The sequence below is a fragment of the Chiroxiphia lanceolata genome, chromosome 5 (genome assembly GCF_009829145.1).
Source record: "Chiroxiphia lanceolata isolate bChiLan1 chromosome 5, bChiLan1.pri, whole genome shotgun sequence".
In the NCBI taxonomy this organism is placed as follows: domain Eukaryota; kingdom Metazoa; phylum Chordata; class Aves; order Passeriformes; family Pipridae; genus Chiroxiphia; species Chiroxiphia lanceolata.
Window position 1 is genome coordinate 22,253,176 of NC_045641.1, and position 21,964 is coordinate 22,275,139.

The 21,964-nt window shown below is 37.0% G+C and overlaps 1 protein-coding gene across 2 annotated transcripts in view; it reads left to right on the plus strand.

Moving 5' to 3' along the window:
* WASL (WASP like actin nucleation promoting factor) overlaps positions 1-21,964 on the plus strand; it is a 49,442-nt gene that overhangs the window by 24,300 nt on the left and 3,178 nt on the right. For both annotated transcript variants that reach the window (XM_032688415.1, XM_032688416.1), the window contains exons 2-10: positions 1,240-1,374; positions 2,769-2,855; positions 3,401-3,497; positions 8,398-8,421; positions 13,095-13,263; positions 15,610-15,652; positions 16,019-16,172; positions 19,238-19,758; positions 20,818-20,926. In XM_032688415.1, coding sequence (XP_032544306.1) covers positions 1,240-1,374; positions 2,769-2,855; positions 3,401-3,497; positions 8,398-8,421; positions 13,095-13,263; positions 15,610-15,652; positions 16,019-16,172; positions 19,238-19,758; positions 20,818-20,926 — 1,339 coding nt within the window. The remainder of the gene's footprint in view (positions 1-1,239; positions 1,375-2,768; positions 2,856-3,400; positions 3,498-8,397; positions 8,422-13,094; positions 13,264-15,609; positions 15,653-16,018; positions 16,173-19,237; positions 19,759-20,817; positions 20,927-21,964) is intronic.

Sequence of the window (21,964 nt, forward strand, 5' to 3'; positions counted from 1 at the left end):
CTAGTTAAGATCCATGTAAGAGTGACAAGGATAATTAAAGTGTAGATTTTTTTTTCTTGCTACAAGAATGACTTAAACCTAGTGTCACTTCCTAAACAGTAGAGAACAGGGCAAAGATGTGTGACAAACATCTGTAAAAGCATGTGCAGCATGGAGAAGGAACTGTAAAACCATGAACACCATCTCCTAGTGCAAGAATACAAAGGGACAGGCAGCTGGAATTAACAGGTGGCAAATATGTAGATAAAAGTGGCTAACTGTTCATATAGTGCATAAGTGAACTGTGAAATATAATCCTGTCCAGTGTTGTGAAGCTCAGAAGTTCTCATGAGTTTGAAGAGTGATTAGACAAATTCACAAAGGAATGTGCTGTAAAACACATGCTGGCTCGGGGAGTTTTGAGCTCCAACCTGGCAGTTGCTAGGGATATGCTTCCATAGTTGTAATGGTCTACTCTTTTATTCCTACCTGGGCATCTTGTGCTGCTGGAGAGTAGATCCTAGGCTAGATAGCCTCTGATCTGTCCCACTACAGAGTATCTAAGCTTTGTCCATGTGACTTGGCTGCTAAATAAATATTCTTCAAGGACTTCACTTTTCCTTCTCTCATAGGACTCTTAAGGTAGGACACATAGACTGCAGTCTGCAGTGACTGCAGCAATCTGGTGTGGAATAATCTTCATCTCTTATTAAAATCTCTCAGTTTGAAAACAGGACAATTTCAAGTTGCCAACTGGGAATGATCCTAGCTCCTGTGAATTCTCAAACCATGCCCAAGAATTTTAGGAGTTTGCTAGTTGGCATAGGTTAAAATTGTACCAGAGACCATTTGAACAATTAAGCAATGTAGGCAGTTGCATTCCAGTACCCAGGAGTGTCTCCAGGCACCGTGTCATTTACAGTTCCAGCTTGAGTATTGTATTTCTATCCAGTTTGAAGTACTGAACAGAAAGAAATTTCCTTGCACTCTCTGTGTGACCACCATAGTTACTGATTTGCTTCTTACAGGCAAAATCTCTTTGCTGATTTCAAAAACAAGAACAAAAAGTTCAATTAGGTTCTTGCATGGAAGTGAAAATCTAAAGCATGGGAGTCGTTTGAACTTTACTGTCTTATCACATGGGAATCAGCAAAGTTGCTGCCTAGAACAAGGAACAAAATTATGAGATGTTTTGGTAAATGATCAACTGTAAAATTTATGATTTTTACCTTAAAAGTAATAGCTACCTTTTTTTTCTAGACGATGTCTTCAGCAGTTGTTCAAATATATGCAGCAGATCGCAATGCCATGTGGTCAAAGAAGTGCTGTGGCGTAGCTTGCCTTGTAAAGGACAATCCGCAGAGGTCGTATTTTATCAGAATATTTGACATTAAGGTAAGCATCCTTTTCTTTTTCCCAGACTTCTTAAGCTTGGTTGTATTCATTCTCCGGTTTGAATTCAATGAGTGTAGGTTGTCGTAGCTACAAACTCATAGAAATTCTCAAGTAAATAGTTGTGCTTTAAGCAGTGCAATTACAGTGCTTATTAATAGGGAAGTGCAATGTTCAGGTATTCGAAATTCAAACAATTTCCTAGTTGTCATCTTCTATGGATGAAATAAATATCAGACTCAATTTTCTTATAGCTCTCAGAAACTGTCCTCTACAGATCTGATTAGTCAAATTAGTGAAAGTTTGTATAGTGTCACTGATGGATAGCTGTCACAATTCTAGCAGGTGTCACTACTTTAAATGGTTTAACAAAGGATATGCTGTCTTCTGTATGGGTGGAAACAATCTTTTTGATCAGTGCGTTGGTGCATGTGAAAACTGCAGTACAAACAAGTTACATGTTTTGACTTTTTTGGGGTTTTTTGGTGGCTTTTTTTTTTTTGTTCCCCTTTTCATGATATGTACACTCATACGCTCAAAGGTCGTTGTCCCATTATAATATTTCATGCAAGACAGTGGGAACTGAGAGATGAAGTGTCCAAAAAGTGTTTCATCATAAAAATAGTACTGAGAAACATAAGTCCTAGTGACAGTATTGAGACTTTGGAAAGATTCCCATTATCTCTACAGCCAGGAACAGCTCATTATCTGTCAACCTTCAGTGCTTGAAGTCTCAGATTTGTTCAGGATTGCCAGTTGCTACTTGCATTTGACTTTGTGATTTGGTCACTTGACTATTAAGACTTAGTGAGAAGCCTCTTCTTTGGGTGCTGAACTATAATGTCATTTAAATACATGAAACTTCTTAGAAAGGTGAGATTTTTAAGTTAACTGTGTTCAAGTCAAGCCTCAGATAAGAACAGGAAATTGGAAGCCTCCTTTATTGTTGCTGCTGTTTCGTCCCTGTGTTCACAGAATCACAGGATATTCTGAGGTGGGAGAGACCTGCAACTCTTAAGTGAATGGCCCATATGGGGATCAAAACCATGACCTTGGTGTTACTAGCACCATTCTCTAACCAACTGAGCTTCCTATGACTGGTTGCTTTTACTGCTCCCAGTATCACTATTGCAGGATTACAGAACTTGAAGGATGTTTTTGAAAACATCCAGGAATTTCAACAGAATATAGTGACCCAATGGAATAAGCTTTCACAGCTTTTCCACAAACTCTATTGTATTTTGATTTTGATTGAGCTCCTTCTTTGAGTTAATAGCAAGGAGAATGATTAACACCGTACTGCATCCAATTCATAATAGATTCTATTGTGAAAGAAGTTAAACTCTGCAATTTCATCTGAAGGTTTTCATTTTTTTTTTTCTTCTTCTTCTTTTTAGGATGGGAAATTATTGTGGGAGCAGGAGCTGTACAATAACTTTGTATATAATAGTCCTAGAGGATATTTTCATACCTTTGCTGGAGATGTGAGTCTGAATGTCTTTGAATACCTACTTTAAAATGCTTTTGGTTTTAACAGTACCTTCTTTTAATGTAACTGAGGTTATTAATTAATTCTGTAAATTATTTATAAAAGTACAATATTACCTGTGCTCCTTGAAGCTTTTTAAGCTTATTTATAAAAGGAATTTTTTTTGGTACCTCAACTAGAAAATTTAATTCATAGTACAGAAGCATAAAATGTGGTTCTTTATTTTCAACTTTCTTTAATGAAATTACATTTTGACTTGCAGATGATGTTTATGAAGTATTGTATATTCTTAGAACACAAATTTTCCTCTCCCCTCCTTTGATTTCAAGCTACAAAATTTTGTTCAAATGTTAGCCTTGATTTCTAGAAACTTGAGTAGTAGACAGATGTTCCCAAGATGGAATGTTTCACAAAGACTTGGTTCCAAATTTGCAGTGATGTTATTTTCTTTTTACACCTTTAGAATGTGTAAGACAACATTTAAGAAAGCCTTTGAAACATTTTCTTAGTGATGGGTGAGGGAATATTAATGTTTTTCAGACTTGTCAAGTTGGTCTTAATTTTGCTAATGAAGAAGAAGCTAAACTATTCCGCAAAACAGTAACAGATTTACTTGGACGACGGCAGAGAAAATCTGGTAAATATTCAAATTAATCTTAAATTTAGGCTTGTTTATGTTGATTTTGGGGGGAGGCAGAAAGCTACTGCTATGTCTGAAAGCTACTGGAGGCAGTACTGCCATATTTATATTTTGAACTGATTGTGCTATTAAACCGTACTGCTTTCTCCATTGTGCGAAAATTAGTATTTTGCTGAAATAACTTAACTTGGTGTTCTGTGCTAGGAGTTTCCATGTAAACTGAGACCCCAAGGTTGTGGCGATTGAAAATATAGATCGTGGGAAAACTAGAATCTCTCTCTAAGCTGTTTTCACATTCAACTAAACCCTCTTTTAGCTCTGGGCTGTTTATAACTGATTTGTTTAAATTCAGCCAGAGTGGGTTGTAACGAAGATTTTACCATCTGGTATGTTCAGTAGTTCATGTGAATAAGTTTTTGGCACTGATCCAGCAGTTAGTAGAGAAATATCTTTTATTCAAAACTAGTGATCTTGGCTCAGGCCATGAACAGAAGACATAATATGCCTATACTGTCCTTAGCAGCTCAGGATGGTGAAGCACAGCATGCTTTTTGCCAGCTGCAAGATGCTTTGGGAATGTGGTCAGTGCTTTTAAAGGGAGCTCAGGCTTCCTACAGATCTTGTCTTGGTCATTTTCCAGGGAGCCCATAAACAACTTGTCTGTCTGACAGCCATATGTCCATGAAGGATAAAGTGGTACAAAACGTAGGCCGGAACACATGGATGTGTTCAGGCTTTCTGTAAGCTGTAGTGTGGACTTGTGTTTTTTTAGTCCATTCTGGAATTCAATTGCACTAGCAATGCAGTGTACTGTAAAAGGAGGAAGCCCTCGTCGTGGAGAGCCATCCTTGCAAAGTGTTCTTGGGAACATGCATCATCTGTATGTATTCACTTGGCTTTCATTAAGGTATGGTGACTCAGTAGCAGAGCACTTGTTCCAGGAGCTTAAATGACTTCTTTAAGATTCCCTCTGCTCAGAATAAGTTCATAAGGTTTCATGAGGAGAGGTGGGATCATTAATAATATTTCTCATATTCATGGTGTAAAAGTAATTTTGCATCTACTGTTCCTGAAGTTTTGTTATATGTCTAAAACACAGTGCTACAGTGCACAGACATGATTTGGGAGGAAGAATGTTTATATTATTGGCCACAGCAAGCTTTTTTTGAAAATAGTGGTTCAGTCAAACCTCCTGTTCACAGTTTTCTTTCCACATAGAGATTTTTTTTCCATAGGACCACATACATTTTTCTCATTTACTCTTTGAACTAATATCTTGGTTTCTGTGCTCAAGCTCAAGTTACAGGATGAGTTTACTCCATCTATTGTCATAACAAACAACTCCCCCTCCCCAAATACTTACAATTTCAAGACAACTTTATTTAAAAACAAAAACAAACAAAAACCCCTCGAAACAAAACACTTCAAGAATTTAAAATACTCATGAGATTCCTTAGTCAAACCACCAGATGGAGTTCTGTATTTGTCATTGTGACTGTTTAACTGTGCTTTTAAAATAACAGGCTTTGCACTTGCTCACATCAAAGCTGATTTGTTCTCGGTGTTTATGTTTTTATTTGTTTATATATAAATGCTTATATAAAACATTTTTATATAATACAAATGGTATAAAAGTTGTATATTATTTATACTGTGTATATATACATTGTGTATATATTCTAATGCATCTTACTGTCTCAATCACCAAGGTAATAGTGTGGTAGTTTTGCTGCTTTTCTATTTTAATGGGATTTTTAGTCCCATGCCTTCCAAAATATGTTTCATTTCATAGCGGTGCACCTGAGATGCTTTCAGCTCAATTGAGTACTCCATGTGATCATTTAGCTGCCTGTTATGCCATTCAGGGCTTGCTAAGAGACTTTTCCGGGAGTCTTATGGAAAGATTATGTTGTTGGAAGGTAGCAGGAGCAGCAGTTCTCACTCACAGAGCTATGACTTGGTGCTGAGGCTAGTAGACAAAAATACTGACAGCTGAGAGACAAGGCAACAGGGTTCTGCTCTTCCTCACTCTGCGTGAAATGCACTCCAGTATACAGACAACCCCTGAGTAAGTGTGTCTGGAGTTCCAGAGAGGTGAAAGTTTGGCTTCAAATAGACAATTTACAAAAGCTTGCAAATGTACAAAATATCGAGTAGAGAACAGAATGAGGGAGAAAGGCAGAGAAAGAATTCTTGATCTGTTTTCCTAATCTTTGTAATATTATGCTGGTTTTCATCTAGCTAAATTCTGGTGTGGATTAGGGTTTTTGTTTTGGGGGTTTTGGGGATAGTGGGTTTTTTTCTGGTTTTGGGGGTTTTTTTAGTCAAATTCTTAGCCTTAAGTTAGGAAAAAATTACTATAATTAGTTAATTTCTGTGGTAGATTTACCTAAATAATCTCTCCATTTACTTATTAAACCAATCCCAAACAGTTCCCCCAGTAAGCAGGGTGAACAGTGTTTCTCTTCCCAGTGTGTATCACTGTAGTACAGTCTCACTTTGGGTATTCTTGCATATAGATACCATTAGTTTGTCTTTTTATTATCTTGCCTAAGAAATGTTAATATGTGGACACACACACAAGTGCCTTCTCCACATGCTGAGCACTCAGCCCTAAAAGACACTTGTTCTTAACTGCAAATAGTTCTTTCTAAAGTAGGGAGACTTCTTAACTAATTTTTGTGGACTGCTTGTAGCTCATGTGTGGAAGCTCTGTTAACCCTCTCTGAAGTTGCCTTTTTCCTCCACAAACTTTAGCTCCTGAGTCCCTTCGTAAGACACTTCATAAGTTTCAGGCTGCGTACTTAATACGGACAGGGATTTATTGGTTTGGTTTGGGTTTTTTCTTTCATCTTTGTCTACAACTTTTGTTTTTGCTGCCTGGGTGACAAGGGCATCTCTAAAGCGCTCAGCTTGCATTGGATTGAAGTCTCAGCAGAGATTATTCTCATTTCCAGGAATGCTTGTGGAAGGGAGCTGTGTTTTTTGGACGTAAGCACCTGCTGATGTTGATCTATTTTCAGTCAATAGGCATCTTCATTTTTCAAAACAGAGAAATCCACCACTCAACAGGGTGGTCATCTGCACTTCAGGAGCAAGAGTTCATACTTCCTTGTCAGCAGTAGGAACCACATAAGAAGAGATCTGGTCTCTCTGGGGCCACAAATTAATCTATCCAGCAAAAATTACAGGAAGTCTATAAAATGTCTTGCTCTGTTTCCCACTGTTTTTTCTCTTGAACTATTTCTTCTAATGAAAATTGCAGTGGATTCCCGTGATTTGACACAAGACACTTAATGCTTCCTAGGAATATCTCCTGCTTTTGCCAGCTTCCCATCCTGTGCCAGATGACTTGCATTGAGTTCTGCACTCTTCTTTGCTGTCTCTGAATTGTTGAATAAAACTCTAATTATGGTCTAAAGGTTGAGTTTGGATGGTTTGTTCTTTGCTTGTTTTTGAGACGGTATGAGATGTGGTTTCTTAAACTGAATATTCTAGGAAGAGAAAGCACACTATTTGTCCAAAAGGCCTTTTTTTCTCTCTTTCCTTTTTTTATTCATCTTTTTTTTCTTTTTTCTTTTCTTCCCCTCAGACCTGATACCTTATGCTGAGGCATCCTTACAGAGGTTCTCCCTATCTGTGTCTGAAACTAACCCACTGTGACCTAAGAATAAACTGTCTGTCTTTAGAAAGGCTTGTTCATCAAAAACTGATTCTCTGTGGGTTTTGGTCTCCTTCCCATGAAAGTTTGATGATCCTGACAGATTCTTTTATTCCCTGAAGATCAGCAGATTCATATGAGGCTGACTTGCCTTGCACACTTAGGATTCTGTATTTTTTGAGGTTTTTAAGTATTCCTAGGACAAGGTCAGCACCATCTGTGGAGACACCTTCTCTCTTTTATTATGTTTATGAGTCTGGAAAAATAGAAGTTAACACTTTTTCTAGGCCTTGCTGAAAAGTGAAATGCCTGTTACAAGTTCTTATTACAGAACTTTTGGGAGCCCCTGTTAGCTTATGGATACTCCAGATCTGAAAGGGAGGGATGTACATCCTTCCTTACAGAGCTCTGGGTTTTGATGTGGTGACATGATAAACTGCTTGCCTTTATGGGCACTGCTAAATCCAAAATTCTTAAGAGTGTGGTCTAGATACAAAAATGGTGTAAATGTGTACTGGGAGTGTAGGAATTAATAGTAAGTGAAAGAAATCTCCTTTAAAGGGAGATTTGCCATTCTACACTGAGAATACTGAGGTGTGAAATGTTTACATTTTAAATCATCAAGCCAGATTATTCATGGCCTGTGAAACAGTGTGGTGCTGTGAATAGAATATCATATTAGGACCAAGGAGATTGTAGTTCTTTTCCATATTGTTCCTATTGTTATACCTGTTGGATAACATAGGTGAAGTGTCTTGCCCCTCTGTGTCCTGTTTTCTTTGCATACAGCAAAAAGTAATTCAATTTTAGTTTCTGTGGGAGAACAGTACTCTGTAATATAAAGTGCTAATTATATTCCAAGTAAAAATGAAAGAACAGTTTCATTCAGTGGACATTGGAAAGAATAATGCTTGAAAAAACTTACTTTAATAGGTTGTACTAAAACAGATGCTCTTTGAATATTTCTCTTTAGTTCATAGTTGGAATTCCTGAAATAGCTCCGTAGCTATTACCTTATGCTTCTGCTCAGTTTGCACACTTGAAATCTTATTATCTAAGATTGGGTTTTTATTGTTCTGTAATGCTTTTTTTCAACTGCAAAAGTAGACTTTAGGGATATTAATAGATTCCTAAGTTTGTGGTTAAGGTCATTGAAAGCTTCACTAGAAAGTAAAATTTAGAATTAATTTTTCCTGTGACACCTATGATTAAATAGCTCTTTTTCTTTTTCAACAGAAAAAAGACGAGACCCACCAAATGGTAAGCTTTTTGCATGAATCACTGCATTTTATTTTTTCTTACTGCTGTCATTTACTGTTATGTATACCTTTGTTTCAGGCTTGATTAGGACAGTCATGTAGTGGGAAAAGCAGTAAACTCTTGTTCTGCAGGTTACTATATTTCTTTTGTTTCTGTTCTTTGGTATTTAGTTGTGGCTTGAAAGATTTGTGGCTTAGCTGGCATTTGTAAAGAATGTTTTTGGAGGAGCATGTTTTGTTGCAAATAGGATAGAGGACCCTTCATCTTCAACCAAGAAGAAATCTTTGTACCTTGCATTTGCTGCTTGGTCTCCAGAATATATATGTGTAGGATCACTATACACAAAGTTAGTCTTTTTGTCTTAAAGGCAGGCATAATGATAATGGATTTCATAGAACATAAAAATTTCAATTTTTCAGTGTATCTGGCTAACCATGTAACATAGTAATTTGGTTGTATGTCATATGCTTGTCAATATTAAACTTTTTTTTGAATGAAGAATTATTCGAATCTATTTGCCTTTCCAGGCATATGTCTCCCTAGCATGAAGATAAAGGTTCCTCAGGAGATCCTCTCATTAAATTAATGGAAGGAGTCAAATTATGTATCAGTTTCATCCAGAATTTTTTTACTGTCTGTTCTAAAATCAAGTGAAAAATGTACATCAATGAATATAAAGTTTGGTGTCTTTGGTTTCTGAATTCACACTGAAGTTAAAAAGTGATTTCTCCTGTCATTTCTGTTGGTGATCCAGATCATAGCTCATATTACTGTGAGTTTGCTGCTTGAGCAAGGATGCAGTCATCTGATCTTCTGAGGACCCCTTAAGGCCTGAAGTAGTAGTCTTAAAATTTGTACTAGCCAAGTCATTCAAGTATCCCTGTAGGTCACCAAAATACATAATGCTAAACTAATCCTGCATTATGGGAACTACTGATACCTTTTATATACCCAAATAAAGCCTCCCTCATACATCTCAAAAAATTGCTTTTTCTTTTTCATAAACATTAAGTTTTGACAATGTTCCGACAATCATCAGTTTAGGCCAGGCAGTTTGGTATGGATTCCTTCAACTGTGACTGGGTTGGTAAGTTTTGAAACACTTGTAATAATACAATCTGTGATTGTGTTATCAGCTTTTCTGAGCTTTCAGAAAGTTTTAACTAGTGTTTTGCTCATCCCTGATAACAGCATCTGCAGAGCAGATGAGAATTAAAACAGCAGTGGTGACTGTGTAGTACTACCTACCACAAAAAGTAAACCTTTGTCTCTACTGTAACACAACCAATTTGTTTGTCAAAACTTGCAGTCATTGTCCCTATGCCTTAACCCTGAATGTTCTGTGGAAGGCATAGGGTTTATGCTCTGTCACTTCAAAGATTTCAGTATATCTGCTTTTTAATAAACTTCCCCTGGGACATCCACATAGTCTTTCACAATCTGTCCATTTGCCTTCTTTGATTCTGTCAAATTCTGTAATGCCTGACTTCTCTACTGGCAAGGAGTTGTGTGACCATGCCCTCAGTAGTCACAGGTGGTTATATTCTATACAGACTTTGCATTTCAGTATTTGGAATTAATACTAGAACAGATATGTACTATCAGCATGTAACTGGAAAAAAACTCCCATACCTGTTGTAGTATCAGTTAGATTTTGTTTTACTCTATATGCAGTGAAATCCTATTGGGGAAAAAAAGATGTAACACCTGCTTTTTTTTTTGTGCTGGGTATTAATGCATGATTACCTCTAAAACGAAAAACAAGAACAGTCACATTTCTGTACTCACATGATTCTTGCTTGAAATACTGTGGGGAATTTTGTTTTAGTGGGGCTTGTTAGTCTGGATTTTCTGCATACATTGAAGCTGCATGGAAAAAGCTCGCTGTCTTTTCTGTGTGACGTTTTCAATGATACGGATTTAAGATTTTTTTTGTAGAATTGCAGGATTAAACTCAAATTGGCATTAACAGTTATGTAAAATGTATTAGTCTGTAATTTCCTGGGATTTATGTTCTACTCATGTGTAATAGCTAGGTCTCTTTATGCAAATAAAGAAGAGTTATTGTGATTGAACTGACCTCGGTGAAATTCTGGATGAAATAAGGATTTGTCAGAGTATTAGGTTTTGAGAGAATATTGAAGAACCATGTGGCAAAATTTTGTTTCAGCTGTTAGCTAGAACAGTTTGCATATTTTGTAGGGCTGTCTGTAGTCTGAGACAGATGCCTAGAGAGGTTCTACATAAAATACAGATAATTTCCTAGAGTTAACATTTCATAATGTTCTGTACAACATTTTCTGGAGCCCCTTCTGAAGATGTCACAGATATTGATAACAGTGGATGCTTAACACCACTGTACTGTCAGGTGCTTCCTAATGATGAGCTCTATATGCCTCTCTCATCTTCACTTATTGAGCTGTCTGCACCTGATGGGGAAGGTGCATGTCTTATGATGGGAAAAATTTTACTGGATATAAATATGGCAGTTCTAGAAGAGTGCAATTCTTTCCAAGATTCTTTTATCCCTCGTGGACATCTAAGGTCTAAACCTGACGGTAAGAAAAATTTTCATACTTAAGTTTACTGTGACCTCTTGTATGAATATTATCAGTATCAAGGAATCCTTGATTTGAGCTCAGCTGATTAAAACATCAGTTTGCAGATGGCTGCTGCTTTACATGGTTAAAACCATGTGTGGTTAGTTCAGGATTTTAAAAATGCGCCTTTTTGCATGTAAGAATATGACAAATTTACTAGCGTTGTAAAGGTACCAGTTTCTTTTTCAATGTAAGTACAGCTATTGAAACTGTAAATATCAATATAATAGGTGAAAATAGAGAGCATATAACAGAGAAAATATAATAGGTGATTAAAGTGAAAATTAACTCCTACTGTTTTTAGTTTTGTACCTAATGAAATTACAACTATAGTTTTCAACTCATCCTGAAGATTTTACTGAACTTCATTTGTTGAGTTAATAATATTTGATGATTAGTCAATTCAGTACTAATTTTAACAATGCAAATTGTTTTGCATAATGATACGGGGTCAGTTTATGTTGTGGTATTCTCAAAGGACAGTTGTCTATATCATAACATTTCTAGATCAAAGCATTTGTGCTTAGCAGAAAACATTGTAGAAATTCTTTTTTCTGCAGTTTCAATGCAGTTTTAAATCTTGTCCCTTAAGACTCCTACAGGAATGAAGGAGTTGTTATGTGTTTTAGATGAGTTTTGTCTATCCCAGTGTCGTGTTTCTGTTTCTTGTCCTGGCTAGTAGTAGATGCTTTCCACTGAGGTATTTAACTACAAGTATGTTATCCATTGTATTGTTTACTTTTCCTTTCTGATTTTGACTTTGGACTATGAACATAAGACTTGTTGGTCCTTTCAAAATGCTTAGAGAGCTTTTGAATTATCCATACAAAATGCAGTTATGAAAAAATAGTGTCAAAATAAGGTTCAGATTTATTGAAGTCTAATTAGACTTTTTTTATCATCTTCCCAATAAGACTGGGTACATGAGTCTTAATTTAGTTAATTTTCAAACCACTGGGTCTTAACTTACAGGAAAGTAGAGAACATTTTCAAACTATTTCTGGCCAAACTAGTCTTAAATTAACTGTTTAATCTCATTCTTCCAAAACTGAAATTACTTACCCTTTTTGCAGATTTCTTTAAAAATATGCCTATGTGTACGTATACATATTTAAGAGTTGGACTCAATGATCCTTGTGGGTTCCTTCCAACTCTGAATATTCTGTGATTCTGCTCTGCCCTCAATGTATATGATAAATGCATAATTACCTCTTAGTATTTAAATACTGCTATTAGTTGCTTATGTTGAGAGTTATCTTCTGTCAAAGCTAAAAAACCTGAGTGGAACATGTGCTAGGTATGTTTATTTGCTAGTACTACACAAATAACGTAATATTAAAATGCTGAAATTGGCAGGAGTATAATTCAGATGTATATTAAATAACTAGAGTAATAATTCAGAATTGTTTATAATGAAGAACAAGGTTTGAGAACATAAATTAAGCATGCTGATTATGAATTGTATTTCTGGTGCTGTTTTTACTCTCTCTTCAAGCTGTTTCTTGTCTGGGACTCCATTATTTTGTAAACCTGTCAAAGAGTAAGACATAAGAAATCCTAAATAGTTCTGTAGATATTGTCCTATATTTGAAGGCAGTACTGTGTCCAGAGCAGCATTCTGAAGTTGTTGGTATGTTCAGTTTCTGTATGAGATGGCAGAAGGCATTTTCACTTATTAAGCAAAGGTTCTGTCTCCTTTCGGGTCCGGTTAGTGTGCTGCCCAGGTAACGGCCTTCTGGGTGTTTCGGTGTTACTGTTTATGCAAGTCACTTCTTTGGTCTTGTCTAGGATTGTAGCTGTGTTGTATCTTAGTGTGTCTCATTTCATGTATTCTGTGCAGATGGCAAAAAAACAAATTCTAGTTTAGAAAATTTTTCTGTTGCTCTATTCTAGCAACACTTTTCTTCAACTTAGTTTCTTCATCTGACATCCGGAAAACAGCTGGATGCATGTTTGTTGATCTATGGCTGCATTACAAGTACTCTACAGCTCAAAAAAACCTCCCAAAGTTTGTAGATTAAATATGGCTTTGTTGAAACACAGTAGTAAAAATCCTGTACTTTACCTTCACAGGCCCAAATCTACCAATGGCAACTGTTGATATCAAAAACCCAGAAATTACAACTAACAGATTTTATACTCCACAAGTCAACAATATTTCGTATACCAAAGAAAAGAAGAAAGGAAAAACTAAAAAGAGAAGATTGACAAAGGCAGATATTGGAACACCATCTAATTTTCAGTAAGTACTTCTCTCAGTTTGAGTTGGGTTTTTGATTGATGGATTTTTTCTTCTTTAGGGGAGTTTTGGCTTTTGGTCTTGGGGGTTTTTTTGTGTCAATTACATTGCAAATGCTCAAGGCTTGAATGCGTGACTGTTCTGTGTAACCTGAACTGCAGCGAATGCTAGCTGGAATGGTGTTTAAAAGCAGGTTAGCTTATACACAGGTGAGGAGTTTACTGCAGCTGTAAACAAAAAGTAACTTGCTATCCAAAATTAATTTAGGAAACAATTTAGCTGCATAGAGATGCCATATTGAAGTTGTCAGCTCAGTGGAGACTCATATTCAGCCTCAATGGTCAACTCTAACACTGTTATTCTTACAGCTGTGCTTGCTTAGCTGTGTTTTGTCATGCAGAATGCACATGCAGATTTTGACTTGTCATAACAGCAGAAATAACTTGCCATATTTTTATCTTTGGCTTTCGGTTTACAAACTTATTCTGATGTGTGGTCTAGGACCCGTATCTTGTGATGGAAGTACAGCATGCATGTATACATCTTTGAGGAATAGATTGGATTTTTCCTAATGTCATTTCATATGTATCTTTAATCTTTTGGAGTAATGATGTATCATTTTAAACTTCACTTTCATGAAACTTGGTTTTGGTCACTTTACTGAACTAATTGTTGTATTCCTGAAAAATAATTGATGTCATAATCTTCTGCCTTTTAAAATAAGTGTACTTTATTTGCTAAAGCAACAGCAATTTAAAGAGCTTGAGTTAGTTACAGGAAAGATTGGTTTCTGTGAAGCATTAGAAAACCAGTGTGAGGTTTACATGCCAAGTCTATGTCTTGTTCTTTTGAACCATTATATTGCATCACTTGCACTGATGTGCTTTGTAGAAGTAATGCTGACATTACCAGTTACAGTAATGTTACTGCACAGTGTTTTGAGAGAGTGCTCTGTAGAATGGGGTAGTGGACAGAAGGACAGAACAGGAGGCAGGCTAACACATTTCCCTATCTAGACTGTGCTTGGACAATTCAGGCATCAACCTTGTTGTTACTGATCTGAGTATCAGTGAAGTGCTGCATCTGTTAGTGTCACTTAAACTGAAAAATACAGAAAAAGAAGGAAAAGTGAAACAAAGAGTGAAGAGTGCTTGGTGGCTGGTCACTCTTGTGGCTCTACTGATGCCAGCTTCAGCATTCGTGGCCAAAATTTGCATTAGTGCGTCATACCTCTGTTAGGAATTTGTGGAGGGAGTTGTGCAGCAGCATAGATATAAAATGACTTTGAGGCTTTGCTTATGATGTCTATCAGGTTCTGATGTAGAAAAGCTGAGAGTAAGGTGATAAAATATTTAATGAAGTTCAAACAAAAGATAGGTTCCAGTATCATTAAATGTAATGTTAAGCTGGAAATAGTGAACCTTTCCAAAAGAAGTCTGTTAAAAGTTTGTTTCGTTTGGTTAAAGGTCTACTTAATTTTCCTGACGAGTGCGACTGTGTCATCTTACTATGTAAGATACTGTAATTGCTGGGTTTGTACAGACATACGGAAACTGGCATTTGCTATTGTTAGGCAAATATGCCAGTAGGATAACTTATAACTTGTATATAACTTGGGCTGTGATGCTGGTGAAGACCAACACAGTCACTGTTTATTAATAGAGAAATATCAATCAGTAGATAAAATTTTTAAATGCCTTTGGTTACACAGAACCGTAGACAAAAAGAAACACAAAATGTGGAGTTCTGGTAACATTATGGTTCTGTCTTCCAGTAGCAGTAGCATGAAGTAGCTTGGAGGGGCACAAAACTGGTCTGCCTTTTTAGTTGATTATAGCATCACATAAAGTAATACCTTACTAGCCACAAAAAATGGCAATTGAAAACAGTCCTGACTTCTCTTTGAAAGGAGTGGGAGAAAGGTGATAAGAGAACATACAGTGATGACAGGGAGGAGGAGATTTTCCAGCTACATAGCACTGAAGACTGGCAGTAGCTCAAAGTCCAGTTGCTGTATAAAGGCTAAACTTATTGATCTCTGTGCAGTCCTTCCATCATTGTCTGTATGCATCACAGGGTGCATGGAGCCTTTATGTTTCGCTACAGACCATAACCTAAGGGGAGAAATAAATTCTTCCCTTGGTCTTCTGGACACAAGACAAAAAGCAGGAGTAAAGGATGTTTTACTATTCCATTCTCAAGTGAGGCACTGAGGAGTAAGAATTACTTAATGTCTTAGTGAGACTGGAGGTCAAAGCTGGTAGTAATCTCCAGTTATCTTGGTTTCCTGTTATTTTGGCTAACAAGGTCCTTTTTATGCTGATTAAATGGGCTTTTCTGCTTTTTTAGACACATTGGACATGTTGGTTGGGATCCAAACACAGGTTTTGATGTAAGTAATTTAATAAGTTATTCAAGACACTGAGTGATTAAGATTGGCATTAAATCAACAGTTAACTGTACATCAAAGTAGTTATAAATTGTGATTTATAATGTGATGTAAACAGATGTTCAAGTAGAAGGGAGTAGGAGGGATCTGGGACTAAGAGGGAAAAGATGCAAAACTTTGGTTTTTGTGCAGGGTACTTACGTCTCCTACAATAGTACTTTTTGACTTGAAAAGTCAACCCAGAGGCACGTACTTGGCTTTGCTATTCAGCTATGTGGTTTGTGGGTTTTTTTCCTCCCCAATACAAATGATATTTTAAAAATATCCTCACATTTCAAGTTACTTAAAACTAATGTATCTGACTTGCAGGTGAACAACTTAGACCCAGAACTGAAAAATCTGTTTGATCTATGTGGAATTTCAGAGGCTCAACTAAAAGACAAAGAAACTTCAAAGGTCATATATGATTTCATTGAAAAAACAGGAGGTGTGGAAGCTGTTAAAAATGAACTGCGCAGACAAGGTGGGATTCCTCTTATTTCTACATAAAAATTAGCAGGACATTTTTTGCCTTACGGATTAAAGTAGAAACTGTTGATGTGGTGAGCAGTTTTTGATCCTCTTCTCTGGATTTCATGTCGCTGCAGTTGCACTGGATTTCATGTTTCCTTACACTATACATTATGTAAAAATGTTCATGCATCACCCATGAGAGTACTTGTCCCTCAGGAATAAGGGTATTTATGTCAGTTAAGTAATTTCTGGTAGCACTTAGTCTGACTGCAAAGCTACGCAGTATGTTTGATATAGATTTTTCAGAATGTATATGTTACATATTTATTTGTCATTTCAATCTTACAAATAAATTAAAATCTTGGATGCCATAATGCTGTTGTCAGCTGTAGCAGTAGTACCTGGCTGGCAGGTTGTATGTATGGTACCCATTTACCCTGGCAGAACTATGTAGTGGGCCTTGCAACAGTCCAGACCTGAAAATTCTGTATTATTTTTTAAAGGTTTTTTTCCTAATTTAAAGTTAAAAATACTAGTTTTGAGCATGCTTTTGCTGCAGGAAAATTCTCAAATAAGCTGTTGCTTGCCTAACCTTTAAATATGATCTCAGCCAATGCATTATCTAGTGGAACACAGCAAGTCAGTGTTACATTACACTGCTAGTGTCAAACTTTCAAAAATTTGCTTAGAACACTTCTCAAGAGAAATCTAATGTAGATGCCCTTGAAATTATAACAGTTTGAAACCAGTGAGTAAATTGCTCAATAGACTGAAGAGATACAGATTCAGGATACAATGACTTGTTACATTTATTCTTTAGGTCCCCCACGGTGGAGCGGTATGTATTTGAGCTGGCATCTAAGCATATGCTTCAAAGTATTCATGCTGTTGTGTGATTTCTTTCCTAGATGAGAAACCTTAGTCTGCATCTGTTTGACTATAATTTTTAGTATTGCAGTCAAACTTCTTAGTTGAATTGCAAACAAAACTTCCATTTTGATTTTTTCTCCATAGTAAATCTCTCAGCTTCTTTATATAATATTAAGTCTGTTTAAATGTTTACAGAGTTGTTGATCCCAGACTGCTAACCATAAAATTGGATTGAGAATACTTGCCTTGGAGTCTTACGACTAGCTTAAAATCTTTAAAAAAATGCCTATTTTTCTATTTCATATGTGTTAACTTCACATTATGGCCACTTGCATGTATGCAATTAAAAGGAAAACTGCCTCTTCTTTGACATGCATGATGATAATCTACCTCTGTGCTTTTTGATAGAGGTAGATAAAATACTGCAGTATTTCAGTGCGTTTATCCACAATTATGTTATTTAATGTGTAGGCTTGACTGCTGTTTGAAGTGTTCTTTCTCAACTGAAACATATTTTTGTGTTTATTGCAAGAATTTCTGTGCTTACATTTCTGCTAGGATGCTGACTAGAGAGTTGCAGGCAAGTCATTCTTCTGAGATCCTGTTTCCCCTACCCTTTCCCTAGTTCTGGCACTGGTGGTTGGTTTTTTTTGGTGACAGTACTATCGAAAAAAGATTGTACAAACTTTTTTGTTAATATAGTGCACAGATTAATGTGCATTTATAAAAAAACAAATTATTTGCTTGCTTTGCTTGTACCATCTGTTTGAGGGGGAAGGGAGAGAGGATGAGGTAATGATGCTCCCTTCCTGCTGCTCTTCCTTCACTGCACTTCAGTTGAGTGCAGACAGGCTGAACTCTGTTTCCATAGATTGGATGTGGCATATCTCTCTAGATATGATGCAAATAAACCTCTTCCCCGCAGGAAAACTTTGTTTTTAAAATCTACAGACAGTACAGACTCTGGGGCACGACAGTATTGAATATCTTCTCAGTAATGCAAAAAACCCAGCTATCTGTAGTGCTTACCGAGTTGTTACATTTGATAATACCGGCCTCTAGTGGCCGGAAAGGAAACTACAGCTATGCCAGCCAAAAAGTGGTGGGAGTTTTTAAAATCAAGAATGTTGGCAGTATGTCTCTTGGAAAATAGATGAAGTTTGAGATGATTCTCCCTGTGTTGTTCTTATGAAGGGATAGAAAAAACCAGAGCGGTTTGTGGAACTTAAGAACATAGCACGTGATTTTAGAAGCAATATCTTTCTTTAAAGATGAGCATGGATGGAGGGACTGAGATACTAGTGTCTCCTGCTTCCTCAAAATCCCATTTTTAGGGATGTTCCCTCCCTGTTCCAGTGTAGCCAACCTGCTTTCTCTGCAAGTAAAATGAAGGGGATAATAGAAGAGTAAAAAAGTATCTTCTTCAGTGTAACACCCTTTATGTTATAAAAGCATATGATATAAAATGTGAATTTTCTTAGTTATATGACAGCACCTGGATTATTAAGTAGTTACATGTAACAACCACATGACCTAAAGTACCATAAGTCATTAGATGCCTAATGGAAGAGGAAATGAAACAGTGCTATTTAAAATGCCATCAAAGCAAGTACATTTCAAGGCCACTTCACAGAGAAATGATCCTGTGTGTAGCTGTGAAGTGTTTCCCTTCTATGGTCCCTGCCATAAAGATATTGTTGGAAGTAATTTTCAGTAAAAGGGACTAAGAGTCAGCTTATGCTGCATTGTAATGCATTAGTAGGGGTTTTTTTATTACTAGAAGATACTGCTTCAAAAAATATTTGCTTTTGTAGCTACCTAATAAAATAATGGGTAGATTATAAAGTGGAAATTGTGTCTTTTACTTTATTGTCTAAAACCTTTTTCATTCTCTTCTAGCTAAACAAAACTTTACAGGTTTCTTTTGAATTTTAATCAGTCTTTTTATGTATTAGACTTGCTTCCTGCAGTGTTTGACTCTTATAAAATTCACAACAGACCTAGAAACTATATACAGCTTGGTTTGCCATACAGGCAATCTTTTATTCAGCTGTATTCAGTTTAATCCAGAATTGGTGAAATTTGCACAGGCACAGAGATCCTTGCAAAAGGCAAGGCACAGCCTGTTTTCTTTTTCTGCTAGTCTCTGAAAGACTCATGGGTCTTGAGTAGCAGGTAATTTGAAGTTACTTTGTTTCATTTCAGCTCCACCTCCGCCACCACCGTGCAGAGGAGGACCCCCTCCACCTCCACCACCACCTCCCCATAGCTCCGGCCCTCCTCCTCCCCCTGCCAGGGGCAGAGGGGCACCACCTCCACCTCCTTCAAGAGCTCCCACAGCAGCACCTCCACCTCCACCTCCATCTAGACCTGGTGCAACAGTGCCCCCACCTCCTCCAAACCGGATGTATCCTCCACCACCGCCAGTGCATTCATCATCTGCACCGTCTGGCCCTCCTCCTCCACCACCGCCACCAGCAAGTGGGTCATCTGTTCCTCCACCCCCTCCGCCTCCTCCTCCCCCTCCCGGTCCTCCACCACCACCAGGCCTTCCTTCAGAGGTTGATCACCAGCTTCCAGTTCCTGCGGGAAACAAAGCAGCACTCTTGGATCAAATCAGAGAAGGAGCTCAGTTAAAGAAGGTAGAACAGAACAGTCGACCAGTGTCCTGCTCAGGAAGAGATGCACTGCTAGACCAGATACGACAGGGTATACAGCTGAAATCTGTGAGTAAAAACTATTTCTCATCCAGGTCCCTTTGGGACCTGCAAATGGCTGCAGTACTGCAGTGTAAACAATAAATTGTCGCTCTGCTTTGGGGTGGATTGTACATTTTAGAGTTTCTGAAATGATGACTTAAGCAGGAGTACTGACAAAATGCAGAGAACACACAGTTCCTGTGGATGAGTATTAGAACATGAAGTTATCTTTGTTTCAAACTCATTTCTCACTTCTGTGTAAATCTTCAAACATAAATTCTAAAACAATGATGCCACGGTATCACAGCTGTACAGAACTTTTGCAAGAATTATGAACAATAGCTGCTCTTCTGAATACTTCAGTAAAATCATCTAAACAGCTGCAGGGAATGAGTTTAGGATAATGTTTATTTCCATCTTAAAATGGAGCTGTGCTATGCAAATATTGAAGCTTGTAAGAAGGTGTCTGTGTCTGGAAAAATGCTGCCCATGAGAGCTGCCTCTGCTGTTCCTGCTGCAGCGTAGGCTTTTATTGTTACTATTTCTTACCAGTGTGACTGAATATCTTAAAAATAATTTGCCTGTTAGTACTTCCGCACTTGAGACTTCTGATTTAAAAAGCATGAGGATGTGTTCGTATCTATTTGCTATTAGATATATGCAGTATTGATTACTTTCAGAAGGGATTATCAACCTAAAGCAGTCTCAGTAAACAGACCCAAGCAAGAAAAGATATTTTGTGGTATATACCAAAGATAAAATAAATAATGATTACCCTGCCACACAAGTCATGCCTAAACAACCATATTAAGAAGCTTTCCTTTAGATGAGCACTCACTTTGTGATAGTCAGAGCTGAAATATTAAACCTTGAGTATGGCTAACTACAGTTGTGTTATATGGTAAAAAAAAAAAAAGTTGGGTTTTTTTATAAATAAAGACTTTAAAGTTAGAGCTAAAGGAACAAGCTGATTTACACTTTCTTCTGGCAGAAAATAAACTCATTAATCTTATAAGGAGGTTTCTCTTGAAATACACAAGCTCTGTTTTGCTAATTGCATCTTTCTATTCTAACCTTTTTTCCAAGGTATCTGATGGTCAGGAGAGTGCACCACCTACACCTGCACCCACCTCAGGAATTGTGGGTGCATTAATGGAAGTTATGCAGAAAAGGAGCAAAGCCATTCATTCTTCAGGTGCGTCTGATGGCATTTTTCTGATCTCACGATGTCAGGTTTTCAAGCATTATCATTTCTATTCATCATAAAATACTGTTGGAGAGAAGCAGGGATTTCAGCACATAGTCCAGTACAGAATGCTCTCAGCATACCCTTGGGGAGGGGCTTCTGAATGGTTCCTTCATGCTTTGAATTACTGAAGTGTAGTAATTTGCAGGAATCCTGGATTAAAAATTACCATTAGGTAATATGAGGTTAATATTTCTTTTTTCTTTTACAAGAAAGATTTCTTTTTTCTTTTACAACTGACTTATTTTTATCCACTAGCTGTCTGATGAAATTAGTTGTCAAAATATTTTGCAAGGAAGGTTTTTAACACTGTTTCTTGAAGGCAAAGATTCAGCTCTTGTGCTGTAGCTCCCAGTGGGCTTTGGCTGCCACCTACTGGATAAGGATTGGGTATCTAGTGTTAGTTGACTAGTCCCCTACCAGTACTGAATCAGCTTGAGTGCTTGGAAGAATTAGGGCTGCAAGAGGATTTGCATTTCTCAAATACCAGCTTGTAATAAATGTAGTTCTGTAGCTGCAGTGCAGCTGTTTGGGTACATCTCTCTCATTGAGGCTTTGATATATTTTTCTTCCATAGCTTGCCTTGATACCAGAACTGAGTATGCAGTCTTGCAGAGCATTTGACCAAGTGCAGTATAGTTTGTTGATTTGCTACCCTATGTAATAATCTTCAGTTTTGGTACTTTACATAAATTAAATACCAGAAGGGAGCTAAATGCAGTGTTTTCGTGGGAAAGAAAATGCTTTTGCCTAACAAATAAGTAGTTTAAGTTTAGCAGGCTACAGTTTTTTAAGTATGATGTATATAAAAAAACAGAAGGGTGAATAAAGTTAAACATTGATTTTGAAGTTGATGTGTATTACACAGCGTAGAATATTCCAGTTATTCCAGTATCCACAATGATGTTTAGCTCACAACATTTTTTTTTAATCTGTTGTAAAGTAAACAGAAATTCCATTACGTAGAAAACCTGGGGAAGCAGTTCT